General features: G+C 39.8%; 1 protein-coding gene across 1 annotated transcript in view; it reads left to right on the top strand.

Moving 5' to 3' along the window:
• The window catches only part of ASPG (asparaginase), a 46509-nt gene extending 33012 nt beyond the window's left edge, over nucleotides 1–13497 (top strand). The window contains exons 13-16 of the mRNA XM_057365697.1: nucleotides 4161–4247; nucleotides 9989–10088; nucleotides 10399–10456; nucleotides 12048–13497. Coding sequence (XP_057221680.1) covers nucleotides 4161–4247; nucleotides 9989–10088; nucleotides 10399–10456; nucleotides 12048–12091 — 289 coding nt within the window. The 3' untranslated portion in view covers nucleotides 12092–13497. The remainder of the gene's footprint in view (nucleotides 1–4160; nucleotides 4248–9988; nucleotides 10089–10398; nucleotides 10457–12047) is intronic.
• Nucleotides 13498–20235: the final 6738 nt, after the last annotated feature.

The raw sequence follows: 20235 nt of genomic DNA, 5'->3' as shown, positions 1-20235 counted from the left end.
ATTTGTAAAGATGATCAGGAGTTATGTATCTTCTTAAAAGCTTCTAAACATAGCACTGTCAGCTGATAGACCAGTGACTTGATTTATGTCAATGATAGTCTCTTAATTTTTTTACTTTGAGCGACTCATTCTTTGTTTCTTTCTAAATAAGAAATAAACTACTGCATTTCCGCTTTTTCATTTGTAACTCTGCAATTTGCCTGTAGTCTCAATCACTTTATGCATGAAGCTAAACCAGACCACTGTTAATTTAGGCCAGTTGCATGACATATCAAAATAAGTAGCATTCCTTTAATTTCTTACAGCACCCTCAAGGGATAATTCATTTTCAAAACAATAGAATAATRTTTTTTTAATAACAGAAACTCTCTAAGCAGGAAAATGTCTTGAATAAAAATTGTGTATATTTTAAGTAGTAAAAGCACTTCCATTTACTTGTAGAACAGTGGTAAAAGGTTGAAAATGGGGAGTTGCTCTTACAGGGCTGYGAGAACATCAGATTAGAGGCAGTAAAATTACCTCCCACGTAAATATGAATTTAAATACTTGATATTTTGCAAGGTTACATTTACATTACTTCAGGAAATCTAAGGCAGAGAGAAAAACTAACCACCACTGACTCCGAGAAGCACACTGAAGCTTGTCTTGACAGTATTTGAGCATAAAATTCCCACTGATACTGTGCAGGAAACYGAACAAATGAAACTAAGCTGATCCTGCCATAACCATTCTGGTTGCTAGGGGAGCAAGCATGAAAAAGAATGAAGCCAGTCAAGTTTGGATATACATTACACCTGCATTTCTTTAAAGAGAGTTGGTGGAAGGTGTGCACCCTAAGGCCCCAGCCCTGCAAACTCTTACATGTGTGTTAATTTCACATGTATGATTCATCCCTTTTGAAGTCGATTCACCTTTAATAAGTGTCTGCCAGGTGAAGGCCTGAGATGATACATACTGTACAGAACCTGGATTCCTGTGAATCCAGAGCTCTCATGGACTACAAGAGTGTGTATCTCTTTACCTAGAACTCAAACTGCACTCCTAGTGCTGAACGTTGAAGACTGCACCAAATCAGATACTCTGCTATTAATRCATTAAATTATTAGTATACACTTGAGTTTTAATGTCCAGTGTTATCAACAATGGAAACTAGCAGGTAGGAGACATTAGAAACACCATTTTTCTGTTTGTTTTTTCCTTCAGAGAGGGATAAATAACTGATACTATCAAAAGGCTAACTCAAMTAACATATGCAGAATAGCATTGCTTCTGCAGTCTATGTCTGACCGAGACAGAGCACACTAAGAAAAGGGAGGGTCAGGAACAGCTCACAGATGGGACTAGACTGGACCTGCAGCTGTGCACCCCAGGCTGACATCCCTGTACACCTTGAGCTTGGACTGTCCAGGAGTTCTCTGCTCTTGGTTTTGTGCTGTCACCTTAGAACAGGAATTGCATTTGAACTGTTCCCAAGAAGTTTGTGGCTCATGACATCTGAACTTCAGATCAGCTCAACTGTGACCCTTGTGAGGCTTTTGTAAAGCCACAGGAGAGCAGCACTTAAAGAAACAATTTCTGAAGACAAATACCTCTCATGTGCCTAAGACATAACAGTATCAGAAAATTCACAGCCAGCCTCTTGAGATGTGAAAAATGCCCTTGTGGTAGGTACAAGACAGCAGAAGTGGTGCTCTGGAGAGGGCTTAAGTTTGTTCAGAATGTAGATAGCGTTTGGGTGCAAGTAGGAACAAGCTGCAGCGCAACTTGCCTCCCGCATAGTTTCCATGTTGAGTGGTGGGAATGTCAGAGGTGGTCTGTTTGGTTTCTTGGAAGGATCTGCACTTCATAGCCACAGTACTAAATCTGACACTTTTAAACTTTGCATTATTACTTGTCCCTACTTTTCCTCTCCCTTACCCTGTCTTTAACAAGCAGTTGTGCRCAGCACTTCTTCACATTATACCAAGAAATGTGATTTTGAATGACTCATCAGGACATTGTACTTCTGTTTAGAAATGCTTTATTGTAAGCATTTATTGTAAACACTCTCAATGCTTCTAAATTTATTTCAAGCTACTTCCCCCTCCCCCCCTTTAAATTCTGTATTAGGCAAGTGGGGTAAATGATCCCAAATCTGCCTGTACCAAAGATTATAGAGTCCCACTTAGAGCAGTAATGGCTGTGTGGTGTGAGTGGGATGTGAAGTGCTTTCTGGAGGGACTCTTCCCTACAGGTAAGGAATAAATAGTTCCAACAGGAAGAGAAAACCTGGCCTTTGGACCAGCTTGAAAGCCTGGTATCCTGAGCTGCAGACATCATAGTGGGAGCACACTGAGAGAAGATACCACACAACATTGCACACTTTTCAGCCTTTTCAGTGCTGTCCCGTAGCAAAGCTTTTATTTTAAAAAGTGCTCATTTCATGCTGTGATTTCCCATAAAAGGTGGGAAATGAGGAATACTCCAGGGCAGTTCTTGGAGAGTAAACAGACACTCCCCATGTTCTGTTCAATACCCAAGGAAAGCCTGAGTGAACAGATATGTTCTACTTTCATCTATTTCAGGTCAGATTTCATTTCAGCTAATTACTGTTTTACTTAAGAGTAAGAACTAAAAACTTCACACATGTAGAATTCATTCTTCACCACTGATTGAAAAGTAGGAGACAATGCCATTATTTGCTAGCTCAAGGAGATGCTTGTGGATGACAAGCCACATCGTAAGGGACCCACCTAAGAAAATATTTTAGATAACTGAACAAACTTAAGGCATGTRCTGTTCCAGCAATGCTTTGCAAYGAAGCAAAGRGAAAGATTTTCATTTGCCTGTCAGYTGAAACAAAAYACAATTTAAAAATAAAATCTGTCTCCTAGGGTCAATAACCTGTGTTTAGAAAAGAAAAATGATTCCTATAGCACATGTACAATTCTTTGGTTAGTTTATAAATGAAAGATCTTATATGAAACATACTAACTTACATAGGCTTTATATGGATAACTGTAAAGTGACTCCTGATTGAAGATGGGATTTCCTAAAAAGAGGCAGAGGGATTAGATAAGTAGTTTAGTCCAATTCAAAAATTAAAAGGCCCATGGCTGCCACAAGTGATTAAGCAGAAAGTGTGTATAAGCTTATTTTTTTTATTTTTAATTACTACAGATGAGCTTTTAGGTAATGGATTGGAAAAGCTAAGAAATTCCCTATTAAATGACAATCCTACCTCTTTATTTTGAAGTGTTATAGTATAGCAACGTACCTAAAATAGGAACTGTGAAATTATTCCTGATCTACTGGGTCATCATGCTCTTCCTGGAGGAAAAAAAAAGTGTTTTTGTTTGTAAACTAGATCAGTTACTTAGCAGAGGAGCACTCTGTCATCTCCTTTTCAAACCTAGCTCTAAACCTTTCACTAGGTTAGTTACTATTTTGCAGATTTTTTCTTGCCATGGTATTTTYTACCCACAGCAGTTCCTTTAGATAGCAGCTTTTTCCATAGAGCTTGTCGAGCATCCAACGAAGGTGTAGATGTTGGCTGGTAGTGCCATTTGTCCCTTTATCTCAAAGGAAAGGACAAAGAAGGCCTCCTGAAGTATCCAGGTAGAAATAAATAATAAAGGAGTTGGGAGGAGGAAGTTAGGAAAAGTGTGCTTTTGACAGAGGGTCATAAGAATATTTGCTGTCATTTTGAAGCTGTAGAAAAACTGATTAGCTTCTCCATTAACATAAAAATTGATTGCTTATCTGCAAGACACAATGTTTTATTTAAGACTGATATATATGGGTATTGTATTCTTTAAAATACAGGAATGATGCTATGTAATATTCTGCCTGTTTGCATGTATTTCAGTTACTAATATTTCTAGTGTTAAATTAAACTAGCAACAAGGTAAAGATTAAGAATTTTTGGAAGAGAAGGGTATGCATCCCTTTCCTTTTTAGAACTGAACTTAACACTTCCTTGAGCTTCGTGTGTGAATGAGTTTTTGGGAGGGTGGGATGCTCTGTTTACTGCATCTGTCACCTTGGAAAAGATTCATTGGTTCTGTGACAATGTAAGAGCTTTYACTGACTGTTGTGCATATGACAGTGCTGGATTCAGGGGGAAAAACGCTCCTCCGGGTCAAGCCACTTTCTCATTTTTTTCTATTCCTCTCATAAAGGCACATACAAGTGATTAACTTGTTACGAGAAACAGGAGCGCACCTTTCAAGCAATGACTCGGAGGATGTTGGAACMATACTCTGCAGGTAAATGTGATATATGGTGAGGTGGCCCTAAAATAGGTGTGGAATGGGATGGTTTTTCAGAGGAGACTCAAAAATTGGGAATTTTCAATAAATGGTTGGGTCCCTGGCACATGAGGTGACTCTTTCTGTGCTAGATGAATAATAAAGCAACAAGWGAAGTGATGAAATTAAGAATCAACTCTGTTTCAAAGCATCAGTAACTCAAGAGAGTTCCAAAGTAGCGAGGATTGTGGGGATAAGTGAGCTGCAAATAAATATTTTTCCAAAGACTTTTTCTTGAGGAAAGGTGAGAAGACACTGTTCAAAGTGTGGTTTTGTAACCTCTCCCTTTAAAACTAAAGCTGCCCAAAATGCATAATTTTTATTGTCTTAAAGTCCATTTTTCACTTATATTGGAATGGCTTCTTCTCTAGCAAGTATGTAGTATTGTTCTTAATTACTAAATCAAATAGGCAAATAGGTTTAATGCCCAAACTTGTGAACAGTTGCTCACCATTTCTATATTTAATTTTAAGAGGATATAATTCTCTTAGAGCTGGTTTTCCATATGGTTACTTTCAAATAGATGTTAGATTTAATTTTTTCCAGTACTGCTCCTGAATCACAAATTACTCTGAAAATTGTGAGAAGGTTCCATGTATTTCTGAAAATTACTTGTAGTTTTTACTTCCTCTCCTCTCTTTGTTTTGRAAAAACAAACAAAAAACCYCAGAGTACTGGCCTTTATATTAGAACTTGGCAGCAAGCTATGAGACTTGCAGGGACCAGCCAGTGCTGTATAATGCCTACAAAACAAGGTCAAGGTAAAGCTTCTGTTTGTTCTGTTTAGAAACTGGACTCGGTCCTTTGATTAATTCTGGAATTAGGAAACTAGCTGGAGTGTTTCCATTGTCATAACATGCTCAGAGGAGACTGGGTAATAAGRCTTTTACCATGGAGTCAAAATATGCACCTCCCAGGGCACTGCAAGTGATAGGACAGAACTGAACCCTTGGTTTGTGCAGTTTCCCTCTGGTAAAAGGCAAGAGGAATGGTTTAGGGAATGACATTCCTCTGCAAATAAATTGGCCCCTTGCTTAGTCCTGGTGGCACATGCAGAACCAGTTTGGTTACCTGACCTGGCAGTTTATATGTCCAAAAAAAAAAAAAAATCAGAAAGAGAAAAAGAGTTCCTCAAATAAAATAACAAAAAGTGGTTTTCATGGAGTTTGTTACCCTTTTTTGGGATCTTTGAGCACCTCAATCTATATGGCCTGTACAAGGAGCAGAGCCAGGCAGTGGTCAGGCTTTGAGACAGTGCTAAAGTGGCTGTTCCCACACTGCTCCTGCAGAGCTGAAGCACTTCCTTTGCTCTTTCTGTTTTAGAGGGCCTGGCATCGTCATTTCTACCAAAGTGGACTTTTCCCCACAGAGCATTAATCAGGCATTAATCAGATACCTAGAAGCTGTTACATCTTAGGTGCTGGTGTTTACCCTCTTGCCAAAGTGTCTCTGATACTTCTGCATTGTCCTCAGATGACCTTACTGATATACTCATTTTTCCATCATGCTCTGGCTCACTTCTCTGTCCTCTCTCTTYAACTCCTTATTTTAAGGCCTCTCTTTGCAGGCGCTGGCACCTTCATGGCAGGCAACATGTCCACATGGTCAGGCTGCTTATAGAACCAGCTGATCATAACATCTCCCTCTGTCTAATTTGAACTATTTTCCTACATTTCTTCTATCTTGTAATGTGCCTTAAGCTGCAATTTGTACCAGTCTGAATTTGTCACCAAGGCAGTATGTCAAGTTCTTGGGGTTTAGAAGGATAAAGCTGCTTGCTTTCSGATGAGCTCTGTGTTCCTGCACTTAGCTAACTTAACATTTTCTCCTCATGCAGTTCTCTCTGAATTAAATTGTCATGTTTTCCCCATTTGTTACCTACCAATCCTTGAACAGACTGTTACAAAAGATCATTAATAGTGATTTTTGTGTTCTAATATTGTCTCTTCAGCCTCTTTCTGTTTAGTCTCATGATTTTAGAGTAGAATAGAATAGTTCAGTCGGAAGATTGTGGAGATAAAAGTTTTAAAAAAGTGTTCCTTTGGCATTGGTGATGTTTGAGTGGGAAAGGAGTACCAGCCAGAACTGAGAGTTGGACAGCATCAGTGGGAACTCTTGTGTAGGAAGTGGAGATGCATGTAGTTATTAAATCTTTCATGGTTTCATTTGCTGGTGTCTTTTTTTTAAGTGAGAGGTGTTGGTCTGGTTTTAGAAGCACTTTGTTGATGTTTGGTATCTGGTTTGTGACTTTGTTTCGAAATGAGATCTCAATGTTAATAATCTGTTTAAAATGTCAGAGTATCTTCTCATATTGCAGAAGYATTGTCATCTGTCTGAGAAACCAAACCATGATGAGAAAAATTGGGACACTCACACTTATTCTGAAAATTTGTGGAGTCAGTAAACAGTTGATTTGTGTTTGTTTTTTTAAAGGAAAAAAACTTGTATAGAATTGAGGTACTTCAAGTCTGAAYTTCACAAAATTAAACAGAGGCATAAAGCCAAAACAGCTTTCTCTTTAATATTCTTAGATTTCATAAAATGATATGGTATATGATACAGAAGGGCACAGCCTTTCAAAATCAGCACCTTTCAGAATAAGATATCTCTTCAATTTAACATAAATTTAAGGGGTAAGGCTGAGAAAGGAAGGATAAATATGCCTCTGCATGAATTAAGACCAAGCTTCTACTGCCAGCTGTCTTTCAAAGAASTCTGTCTGTCTCAAGAAGGTAAGAGCAGCATTCCCAAATGTGTTCAGGACAGAACAAACCACCATGCCTTGTGCTATTTTTTTTGAGGATCTTCATCTTAACAAAGAAGAAAAATATTTTTTTCTCTGCTGCCAGGGTGATAACACACCTGAAAAAAAGAACGTCTTTYCTGATCACTTTATACAGAATCTGAAAAAGGAGAATTGCTGATAAAGCACAGCTTTGTGTCCCTGGGAAGGATGAAATCCTTGTCTATGAGGAGACAGGAGGAAACCCCAAGGTGTAATTTCACTTTTTGCTTCACTCCTGATCCCCTGACAGTAACASCACCCCTTAAACTGCAGCTTGATGTTGGTGTGATAGGAGGCATAGACAGCATAATTGCACTATCACAATTCTTGATATCTTAGCTCTATCATGATCATGCCTACATTAGCCCTGCTGAAACTGTGAACTGGATATATCATAATTTTTTCTGATGCAAGAGTACTGATAGGCAGGATTCCTGGGATAATCTGCTGTCAAAAGTATCACAGTTTAGTAAAGTGTGTTTAGTAGTTTTTTATCAACAAAGCAGATTTTAAACATCCTGGTAAGTGTATATTAAAACTATCTTTATTCCATTCCATGATATAAAAGTGATGGACTCCCTGCTTAGAGGTTGCACTTGTATTTGAAATTGCTGGCATAAATATCTTTGAGACAAATATACAGCCATGGTCTCTGTAGTGTAAATTGAGAGATCCTCAATTGAGAGTATATGAAGTACACATACTGTGTGTAAAGGAAATACAGATGTGTACAGCTTCACTGTGGAAATCTGGAATTGGAGAAAATGTTTTGTGGTGTTCTTGATGATAATCAATTTAGTAAATAGTAGGTATCTTCTGTTTAGAGTGGTATCTAAATTTTCTCACAAGCTGCATAACCTTTTGTTCTCTGGGTCACTGTGCCCATAGAATAAAATTGATCACTAAATGGCTGCTGCAAAATTGAAAATACKTCTGTGTATTTGGTTTGCTGTAATGTCACGGAAGGAAACCACAGTTTTGACCTCTGTAGTGAGGGTTAAATTGCTCTTCTGAATAGGTGCTATTAGGCAGTTAATTTTCAAGTAAAGGCAGCAGTCCTTGTTTGTTGCTTACAGAGATGTAGCTGAGTTGCCCTGGGTATGCAGGTTGGTAAGATTTCTGAAAGTCTTTGACCAAAGTGGCTGTGCACATGGCTGAACGTGTTTGGCAAATACAGTTCTTTCYGTCCAGTGTTGGTGATGCTCATAACTCTCTAGGTAGCCTTTTTGTTTGCTCCTTAACCTGTGACCTTTTATAGTGTTAACAGCAAGAGAYGAGCCCTTGTAAGTAAAGATAATTCATGTGTTCCACAAGTGCCTGCTAAGCAATTTTTTGCTTTGCTAATGCTTACATTTTTTCTTTACTAATGCTCACTTCTTTCCTACAGTTTCCTTACCAGCCTCCCTCTGAGCTTCCTGCTGGACTTCCTTTGCCTTCCTCTTTGCTGTTTCCTTATTGCTTCTGAGGGGCCTTTTTTTTTGTGATGGCAGTTTTCATTAATGATTTATTGATCCTTTCCTTCGTGATGCCAGAATGAAGCACTGTTAAGCCTCTTAGCACTCCACTACTACTCCCCTGTCCTCCAAAGGCCTCAGTTGTGGGTCACCTGGGGGCTGCATGGAGGAACACAGAGACCATTTGCTTTCCCTTTCCGTGCCCAGCCTCTGGGACTGCTGCAATTAGAGGCTTCCACTCCCTGAAAACATATTTTCAGGTACTTAAGCGATTTAATCAACAACAGAAGTGATTTCARCCTAGCAGAGAAGTGAATGTTGCGGCCCTGCTTTCATGGTTTCTTCCATGAGTTTACCTGACTGGCCCTTGCATCTTTGAGCCTTCTCCACTCTTTACCAGGTCTGCCTGGCTTGGTCATCACACTCAGGAGCTCGTCACCATCTCCATCCCTGCTGCCAGCACAGCCTGTGACCCACAGCAAGCTCTGGTTAAGGCAGCAAACTCTGAACTTAATAATGTTGGGGAGGGTTCCCCTCTCTTAATGAGATTCACAAACCTCACTTGATGATTATCAGCAGGGTTCTGCTGAAACAATCTGTTAGCTCACTGCAAGCTCAGGTCTGAAGCCTCACAAATGCTGGTATCCTGAGAGAACTGAAGGTTGTCCTCCCAACCTTTCCATCAGACTTGGTACAGACTGGCATGATTTTGCATATGTTCAGGCTCTTCRCCCTTTTACCAAAATGAGAGTTAAAAATGAACCTTAAGTATTACAGATGGGACTACCAGCAGAGGTGTGCATTCCTCTGACAACTTTAACTYAGTTATTTGTGTAGGATTCATTCTGATCCTTTCTCTTGCTTGCTACATGTGGCAAACAGAGGTCATCTTTGAAGAGCTTTTTTCTTTTTTGCTTGCTGCCCATTTAAATCCTACAAATTGTTTTGTGAAACTCAAATATAGCTGTGTTACTGTCTAAATGATATCACATAAATGTACTTACTACTGATAGCAACCGCAGTTGGGCAGCTTGTGATGGRGGTTTCTTAGTGGGTTTAAATAAGTCCTGTGGATTGCTGGTACATCTGCTTGTGCTCTCACTCAGCCGAATCTTGATTTAGCCATTGCCCTCCCCCCAACTCATTTCATGAGATAAATATTGTGTTGTGAAATATGAAACTGCATGACTTTTTTTTCCCCTTTGGTCATAGTCACACCCACTATGTGAAACTGGCCTGTTGTAAGTACTTATAGCACAGCCCTATTAATTTAAGGAACTGATTCATCAAGCTGTGTTGCTTGCTCAGCTATTCAAAGCTGTTGTAACAGTGCTTCTTAACTCTCTACGCTGGCARCCATGCTGAGGCTGGTTCAGCCTTTGCATGCTGAGCTCATTGACAGGACCCAGGAGCTCACTGAAAATAATGATAAGAACCAATMTTAATTATTCTTTTTCAAGTCTTACAGCTAAAGGTGATATGGATGGGCTGGATGCCTGGTACCTGGCTGGTGTAGACCTGCAGCAAACTGGTTATGATGGCAGGAGTCCCCTACAAGTAGTAAGTGTCCACACAGCTGTGCTCCTTTGGTGTGCCAGTTGAGTGACTAATAACACATACTCATGGATAATATTATTCTGGGAAAAATAGATGTTGCATTGTGGACTATCAATTTGTTACAAACTCAAATCTGGTGCTGTTATAAAGTAATAAATAGTTGGAGCGACAATTTTCTCATCTATATCAGAGGAATTAAAATGTAAATTGGATTTTAATTATTTTGTGGTAACATAGTCTTAATTCTCACAAGTGACTATTTGCATGTCCTGKTGCAGAGAATGGCAGGACTTATTTATGTTTCTGCTTGCAGGCAGAGGCCACAGGACAGAAGGAGGTTCTTGACTTCCTTAGACAAAAGCAGTTAAAAGGTAAGATCTCATTCTTAATAGCTGGAGTTTTGAAACATATGGATCAGCGCAAATATGAAGAGAGATCTTGTGTTTAAGTCCTAGTTCACCCTGGGACATTTGGATTCATCTGCAGCCCCTGTGTTGGTCTCTGATTTGACTCTGAGTTCTTTAATCCTTCTTTGTAGAGTGGGGTTAGTGTTTATTACTCTTTCTGCYTGAACCTGGAAATGCTTTTTTGTGCATTCCACTGTGTCATTCTGAACTTGGTGGGCAGTGTAAAAGCTATTAAAATAAAACTGCTGAGGGCAACAATGTGACGTTCCATCAGCCTGTTGCAATAATTGCTCCTCTGTCTTGCCTGTATTGGAGAGGAGATGCCTTTATCACACACGGTTGGCCATGCTGGGCTCTCAAGGTGCCATGCCCCCAGGACAGGAGTGTTCCCTCACAACCACCAAAGCCAGTCAGGAGGGGCCACTGTGCCACCTGAAGCAWTTCCACCTGCCCTCTCCTGGCTTTTAATGGAGCACCCTGCATCTGCAATCTCCTGGTGTAACATAGTCAGCCACCATGGGAAACGTGTGCCAGATTCATCACAGACCAGAGTTATGTGCACTCCATATGTGGACTGCAGAAGGCTCTGTCACAGAGAGCTCTGCCCAGGGCGTGCTGCTCCTGCTCTGGGCACAGGACAGGACAGTGCCATGGCCTCCCTTTTCCTCAGGCCGCAGATGCAGCTTCCTGGCTGTCCCTGACATGAATCCCGTCTGTTCTGCCATCATTCCAAGGGGTGTTTCCCAGGCCACATGTGTGAGGCGTGCATGTGCCTCATGTTCAGAGCATCAGATCTGACAAGTCTCTCTATATGGAACTTGTTTGGGYATTTGACCTTCTCCAGTGCTGTGCTGTAACTCGAAGCATTTAAAATACTCRCCTTTCATTTCTCAGAGCTCTTTTCTGATGCAATACATTGTTGATTTAGATTTCTACAATACATTGGCAAGTCCAATCCCAATTTAAATACTGGGAGGAGATGATCTCTTTTATTTATTAAAATTAGCACAAAATGCAGTTTAAGGTTTTGTTGCATCGATGGTTATCTAGCCACTTGTGTGTCCCATTTGAAAGATGTTATTGGGGACTGCAATTGGAATTTTTGATTCACTCTCTACTGTTTTAAATGAATGAAGGACACAATCAGGCAGATTTTTTGCATTCCTTTAAGGATTTTTCTTTGGCTTTACCTGATATAGAAGGATTAGATACAATTACAATCTTAAGCATTTAAATGGAAGTTTTCCAGCGATCAGGATGGCAATGCTACAATACCTTTAGAATATGAGTTATGCTGCAAAGGGATTTCCATTTTCATTGAAATAGGTCTGCAAAAATCACTTTTCTCTTGCAAGTGAGGAGTGAATGTGTTAAATCCTTAACTCTTCCATGGATCACCTCATAGTTCCTTTGGACTGAGCCACCAGTAGTGTAGGCGGTCTGAAGGAAGTCTTCATCACCGCGTGAGAACTGGCTTGGCAGGCTGCAGGTACTCTGTTCTCAGGAAGGGTTTGGGTATGGCCTAGTTCTAAACATCCATTTTATCTTTTGCCAGGGGCTGTAGAAGATGGTCACTCCTCATCAGGAATACCAGCGTGAAACATTCATGGTGTTAAGCCATTATGGGAGGAAGAGAAGAAATGAACAATGGTGGCCTTGCTTGGGGCATACAGGAAAGCTACAGCTTAGAAAGATATTTTATTTAGAATCACATTGTCTAAAAATCATTTGCTGCCTTTATATTTTAATTGCCTTTTTGGAAAGAAATTCTTTCTAACAAGTGAGTGCAGAATGCATGGCTGTTGCTGTTACAAGTTCTGTTTTTAAACAGGCCTTTTGAATGTTCTCACGTTAAATCACTGAAGAYAGTATTGCAGGCATAGCAAATGGAAATGCTGTGGTGAATTCATACCAAGAAAAAGCAGTGATTGTGCATTTCTGGGTTTCCGCTAATAAAATCTCTGAGAAACAATGTTGATTTCACTTTGTTTTTTGCAATGACTTTTATCACTTCTGTTGCAATTACAGCAATTTTGAGTGTCAGTGCAAACAATTGAATCAGTCATGGGCATCTGCCTGCAGTTGTGTACCAATCTTCACCAATGTGTCACTATAAACCCTCACTCGAAATGAGTAGGAGGCAGTTGCCATAAAGCATGTTTGTGGGACTGCCTGAGTGAATTGATTGTTTTGTTTCTAATAGCATCTTTCCCACATCCTGACCGGAATAGAATCAAGATTGCAACATGCTGGACACATAATTCTTTGGACTGCAAATGGGATCTCAGTATTAACAGATCCCAAGTTTAAAGTCCCAACACTTTCAGACTAAAGAAAGAAGGCAATATGTATCTTTACAGATGTCTCTGCCCCAGAATATGTAAACGTAGGGAATACTTCAGGCAAATGCATATATTGGAGAGAGCAACTTTTAATTTCACCTACAGCTTCTGCAGTAATCTGTGTGGATTTTCTATCTGCTGCATCTGAAGGGAATCTTTGAAGTGCAGATAGTTTGTTCTTTTTCCTCTTTATACTACTCAACCTTCCCACAGCTATTTCTTATCATGGAGAAAAGCTGCAAGGACTACTTGCTAAGCCTGCCAGTATTAAAACATTCCCAAGGTATACTGCATGTTAGATCACACTAAAACAATGGAACTGGCATGTAGTCTGAGAAAATGCGATACCCACTCCAGGTAAAAACAAAACTAAACCATAAAAATGCCTGATTAATGTGAAGAGTAGTGCACGTCTTCACTATGGTCACAAAAATTACAACTATGCTGTCTCATTATTAAATAATCAATATTACATAGAAATGAACGTGCTTTAGATTGAATAAAATGAATACAGAATAAAATAAATGAGATCTAACATCAAAAATCCAGCATCAAATTTKACATATTTTTGGTGTCTTTGTCATGTATTATGTAAATACATAAAGGTGATGATGTACATAGCAAAGTAATATTTGTGAAAATTGTTATGATCAGGAATAAAATCATGTACAGACTCTTCTTCCTRTGGGGCTCMRAACTATTATCTTAACTCTTGCCTCATCAGTAGTCTAAGTGTTGATACAATGAACCAGGCAATCCCTTGACAAACTTCTCTCCAAGTGACTTTCTTGGGATTGAAATATTTTCTGTTTTTTAATTATTCTCAGATGCCATCATTTGTTCACAACARCATCCATTCTTTATTTCTGTAACAAAATGACTGCAGCATAGACAGAAGCATCAATATTTTCCTCATATTTTCAACACAGGCTCATCTGATCTACAGAAAACTTTCTAAATAACTTATATTTCTAAAATACAAATATGTTAAAAATTCTTTTGAACAAAGAATTATATTCTGGTGTGAATTACTGAAATAATAGGTCTGAACAGTAAAACTGAAGGAGAGGGAAGAAAACAACCAACCATTTTGGTCCTGCATACAAGGTAGGAAAAGACACTAAGGACAACATTTTGAGATGTGATCCAGTAAGAAGCCTTTTAGTTAGAAGCTCATAAAACTAAAATGAAATGSTTTGGGTCATTTTACAGTAAGAATAAAGCAGTATTAGCTTCTTTCTAATAGGTCTTCAGTGAAATATACTGTTAATACATCATCTTGCCTAAGAGTGTTCCTGTAAGTTTCTAGAAAAAATATTTGTCTTATAAACAGGCCATTGTGTTTTAATGGCAGACATATTAATGCTTAWCTGAGGAAGAACTGGATCTCTTTTATATATGTCAAAATTTATTTTGGGAGTTTTTTACAATCTGCAAGTGTTAAGAAAAGCTGTGTGTAGGGTACTGTGGCAAGAATCACCCAACCAAGGCCATAAACTTTGAGTCTCAATGTTGAAGATGAACTTCAGTAACACTYTGGAGATCCTGTGTTGTCTTGTTTGTCTGCTACACCCTTTGCTTCATGCTGGTGATTTAATAATCATAATTATACTCTCTGTGATAACTCCCAGTCTTATRATGAATCTATTTGTGTGTAGTAACCCTTAGGTTTTGCATAGTTATTGCTCAAAAGTAAAATCTAAATATTAGTAAGGAATAAAATTGTTCTTGTTTGTTTCTACCTATTCGTTGCATTACTGTAAACAGCAGAATGTCTTTCATTTGTTAAAATATGCTAGACATCCCAGAGGCAGCTTAATTTTTTTAAACATCCTAATTTTTCTCCTTCAGATCATTCCTGAAAAGATCCAATACACTCTTTATGCTGCTTAGTGAAGGGTTGCAGATGAAACAGCCCATACAGGTCATTGGTAATGCAAACACACTTATTCCATTGCCAGGACTAACTGTGGGTCCATTTCATAACTTCTCAAATAGCTTTAGCTCCAGCCACCCATGATGTCCRTGTACCCTTCCATAGCTACAGCCAACTGCAGTTTGGGAGACCTGGCACATAGTAGGAGGATCATCTGGAGATAGTATTTTATACACAGTACACATTGAAATGGCATGGTGGAAGATGGATAAAGTTACTTTTGCTTTTTGGGGGTGTGGTTTTGTTTGTTTTAGGTTGGGGGTTTTTTTTGGTGCAGAAAAGATAGTGATTTTTTTTTGTATCAGTTTTTATTTGGAACATAAAGTGGCATTTTAGTTTCTGCTAGGAAATGGCAGTGGCTCCCATTCTTTTCCAGCCTSAGTCTAATAATGCAAGTGGTCAGGTTGTAGTTTTCCTTGCCCTGCAGAGCCACCACTGGGTCAGACACCATGCTAGGAAAGTGCACAAGCTCCCAGGCTGCACCTGTGTGAGTGTCAGAGAGGTCCCTGCAGAGAGGTCCCTGGGACCATCCTGTTGTATAATTTCAGCAGTGACTATAGAACAGYATAAAGGCATAATCAATAATGTGAGACTTGAAACTGCTGCACAAATGTTGGACTTATTTCCAGTGTTGAATGTTTTATGTTGCAGTGATGTTCTGGGCAGGAATGCTGGTGCTGGAACCTCTGCTGCCTCTCCATGGAGGAGACACTATGAATGCCTTCTCTAAAAGTCAAACATTACATCAATTCTACAGCTTTCTTCACTTGAAAGGCAACACCCAGCTTCCACTTTGTTTCTTTTTCCTAATGATCCAGCTAATAGTGCCAAGGGATAGGGACTACTTGGCCTATGTCAGCACTTCTCTTAACACTGTAGAAAGCAGAGATTTGCACAACTAACATGTCCAAGTTCCTGTCTGATTTGAGCTACAGCTTTTCTTTCCTGAATGCAACCACTTTGTTTTTACTAATGGCTGAAAAGATTAATTTTCTGTTTGGAGATTATGTTATAAAATTTTTGTCATGGAAGGCACTCTTAATTATTTGAAAAATCACCATGTGCTTGCTCTTCTGTTGCATGTTRGGGTGGTAAACTGTTAACATCTGGCAAGGTTGGCCGACCCCCTGATTGACTATGTCTGATCAGTACTTCCTGAATTAAATCATGATCAGCAAGGCTTCAGTATCTGCTCCGTCTTCTTAAAAAGCTAAATATCTCCAGTTCTGCACATCTTAACTTAGAATTACTATACTGTAGCATGTCTCAGTTGTCTCACACAAGGATTTTGCTTTTCAGCAGTGACTGATAATGAAATCTCTCATCTGGAACTAAACCCCTCCTTGAATCAGAGGTTCTTTATTTGCAGTCTGCTGAATGGTGTGATCTACTGGGATTGCTCCAGAAAGGTTGTGACCTAGTTGGAAGATTCCTCCATTTTGTAAGACTTGTTCATGTGGTGAGATGAGTAGAGAGGGAAATTTATCCCTTATGCGTAAAAGACACTAAGCCCAGTTCCACTTACACACAAAGCATYAATGGACCCAAAGAGTGATCAAATGCAGCTATAGGGGTAATTCCCTTCTCCAGGTACTTATGCTGATGTCTCCAAAGGACCTATTACAGCAGTCAAGAAACAAAATGCATTTAATTCCCAGCAATACAATTTGTTAGATCACTGAGATAAACCTGAAGTAATTGTATTGTGGGTGAAAACAAGAAATTTATAAAGAACTGTTCAAATGTGCACAGCATATGCTATCAGAAGCATTGCTGATAGGTTTGTGTCTCTTCCAAGTGGACTCTATCAGCAGTACAATCATCTTCTAGACTAGTAAGACTAGTCTTTCCATGGTTCTTTAACAACCTTTTATGACAAAGTGGTGTTTGATTGCATGTTTGTAACAACACTGTAATTTTAGTGACTCTTTTAGAAAAGCTACTAATGTAGAAAGCTTGTAAGATATGTAAAGTACTCTACTGAACCATACAAATGAATGTGTGGGACTCTAATGTTGCCATCTTAGATAGTCCATGAGTCTGAATAAAATCTGGTACTACCAGATTTATTATTTTGCAAAGTGTCTATCTGAAAAACTACCTTAGAGACTTCATTATACATACATTTGTTTACCTGTGATCAGCTGAATGGGAAGAGGCAGAAGCCTGCATCTCAAAAGTGTAGCTGAGACAAGAACCCTGAATCATGGCAGCAAAATGCCTGGTGTGAACCACACTAAACAGGGCTACTTAGCATGGCTCCACTGGGAAGAGTTGATTCAAATCTCAGGGTCAAAGGATTTGGTCTTTGATATCCAAACCTGCTGCTGTGTACCAGGAGGTTATAACAAGTGGGGCCCACGCTGCTCACAGGCTGGCAGAGCAGAGGCAGTGCCCCTTTCCCCCTCAGCCAGGCCTGCCAGGGCTCTCCTGTTGGGACAYGCTCAGCCGGTGCATATCTTGTGCACTCCCACTGGCGTTTTGAGCTTCACACCAGCACCTCCCTCCCACTCCAGGATGCTGCACATCACAGGGAATCCATGGGAAGGTGCCAACCAACAACATCCTGCAGCCCCGCTCCACAGCCTCCTCCGTACGCAGGCACTGCCAGGCCTCGGCATTGCGCGACCTGATGCGTGGCACGTTGCACAACGAGGCAGGAAAAGGCTGAGATATCAATCCTTGTCTTGCAGCAGCASTAAATACCATAGCAATAAATAAGCACTCTCTCAAGCCACAGTATTCCTTCACATCTCATCTTCCACGTGGGATCAGGAGAATGGTGGCCAGGGGAGACATTGCCTTGTCAAAGCTGCCTAAGTGTCCTCTGCAGCATTTCTGAGTACAGATAAGCCTCATTATTACATGTTTATGTGCACAATTAATGTGTTTCTCCTCTAGTGCCACTGCTGTCAATCCCATCAGGCTCTTGTGCTTGGTGTTTGACAGCCCCAAATCCTGGTTTTAAGGGCTTTAAAGTGAAATTAGATGAGACTCCACRCAGTAAAAGGTGCTAAGAAAAGGGCAAGAGAATGACAATTATGTTTGTTTACATGAGCTGATTACTTCTACATGAAATGATTAATTATTAACATAGAAGGGAAATGACAATCCTGGCAATTCTGTAGAAGGGTCACATACAGAAAAGAAAATAATTACAGGGTGAGGAAAAAGGACTCATAATGGCAATCTTTTGCTGTGAGATATGGAGCTATCACAAGTAGAACAGACAGTTGCYGATTAATCCTGTCGCATGCCAGAAGCTGCTGCACTGGGGAGATTCTCTGATGCTGATTGTCTGTACATGAATAATTACACTTGCATCTTCCAGGGGGTGCGGCTTCCTTCCTGGATATGTTATGTTGTGGATCTTTGTGACCAGGGCCCAGTAAAATTGGGATTTCAATGCATCAAATTCTTTCTGCAGTACATCTGAATTTCTGATATTCACCAAAGAAAGGATTGGGATGACATGATTCCAGCACCTTTGAGGCATCCAGCAAAGATCTCTGTGGAATCCTGTAGAGCTCCAATGCTTCAGGGCTAAGACAACCACCCTTTTATCTCTACTGTCTGACTAGAGTGTGATGTGAAATAAGCCACTTTATTTATTTGGACCACTTTGACCAAGATCTCTGCCCACAACTATGTCACCATTCACCACTGTTGTTTGGAAAGTTCTACATTCAAAGACATAAAACCAGAAATGTGAGATGCTGCTAAAAATTACCATGCTATGTCAGTGCAAAGTCACACTCTGACCCTGTATCTTCAATAGCTAGACCCAGCAAATACTTAGGAGATCTCGATAGATGGTGAAATAATTAGTAATTACTTCCTTTCTCATGGCTTTGTGGGACAGGACACGTARTCCTGCCAACTCTCAAAAAACAGTTGGTTGATCATGAAAAATCAAGTTGCTACAAGGTTTCTGATGACTATCAYAATTTTAAGTATTGCAATCAATTACAAAGTTATTGAAGCAGACTTAATGCACAACATCTTATCTTAAATATGAATTGCTTGGCTGAAATGTTCAGAAAAAGCGAGTGATTTCAAGTGTTAAGTTCCAGGGTCTAGCCTGAAACTTCATGGTAGAATAAAAAGTGGCTGGAATTTAATGAAAGTCAGCTCTTCTTATGGTCTATAGAGTCAGGTATCTGGGAAGTGAGGCATTCAAAACTGGTCATGTCAAAATTGTGCTCACTGGCTATTTAATTTGTATTTTTATTTCAAATTTAAAAGAAAATAAAGAGAGAAAGGAGAATTGATTGTCAGGAGATAGAAAAGTAACCATGAGACCAAGATTTCCTGAAATTTTAAATACTACAGGGACTGTTTATCCAAATTGATTGCAAAAGGGGACTTGGTGGATTCATTTTTCATGCACACATCTCTGTCCACTTCTGAACTCCTCAGTGTCAGGCAAGGAGCCACTGCAGAGGGTCCAGCAGAGGCCACAAATATGATTAGAGGACTGGAGCATCTTATGAGGAAACTGAGGGAGCTGGGCCTGTTTAGTCTAGAGAAAACTCAGAGGAGATCTCATTAATCCCTATCAGTAGCCCAAAGATGAGTGTCAGAGGACRGTACCAGACTCCCTTCAGTGGTGCCCAGGACAGGATGAGGAACAGAGGCCATAAATTAAGACACAAGAAGTTTCACCTCTACATGAGGAAGAACTTTACGTTGAGGGTGCCAGAGCAGTGGAACAGCTGYCCAGGAAAGTCTCCCTCTCTGGAGACACTGAAAACCTGCCTGGGTACGTTCCTGTGTCACTGCTCCAGGTGCCCCTGCCTTGGCAGGGGGGTTCGACTGGATGATCTCCCGATGTCCTTCCAACCCTGACTGTTCTGTCATTATGCAGTCTCCAACTGTCATCTCAAGCATTGCAGGTGCTGGGGCTCCTGAACTGACAGTGAGAAGCCATGGCAAAGTATAATTTACATCAGAGCTGTCGTTTGCAATACACTTTTCTTAATGTTTTTTAGGGCCAGAGAGGAAGCTTCTCCTTACTATCAAGGTGGAATACAGAGATGGATGGATCTCCCAGGACACATCTGCTTGACAAGCTCACATGCCATCTCTGCACAGTACAAGCATTGGTCTTCACAAATTTTTCTTTTTGCAGCTGCTGATGCATGGGAAATTCTACCCACTGAACCAGCCTGGAAGTGTGAAAAGACTTGAAATCTCCTTATTCTAGACTTGTTATTAAAAGAATTAGCATGTTTAAAAATTAAACTGAAAATYTGAAGTAGAAACCACAAAATTTGTAATCTACTGCTCGGTATTGTGCTACTGAATACAGACAGGGCTTGACTTGAAAAATGCTCCCAAAAAGGAAAAAACTGCATAAATTTGTATAATGWAATTTATACAATTAGCTCTTGGAAGGAACAAGATGTTAAGTCAGAAGAAAGAAAATGGTGAAAAGCAGTATTACACATTAAATTGGTATGTAA

Source organism: Malurus melanocephalus, unplaced genomic scaffold, assembly GCF_030028575.1.
Source record: "Malurus melanocephalus ecotype Western Australia unplaced genomic scaffold, MMel_1.1 scaffold_57, whole genome shotgun sequence".
In the NCBI taxonomy this organism is placed as follows: Eukaryota; Metazoa; Chordata; class Aves; order Passeriformes; family Maluridae; genus Malurus; species Malurus melanocephalus.
Note: the sequence above shows the minus strand (reverse complement) of the source record. Positions and strands in the feature narration are given on the sequence as shown.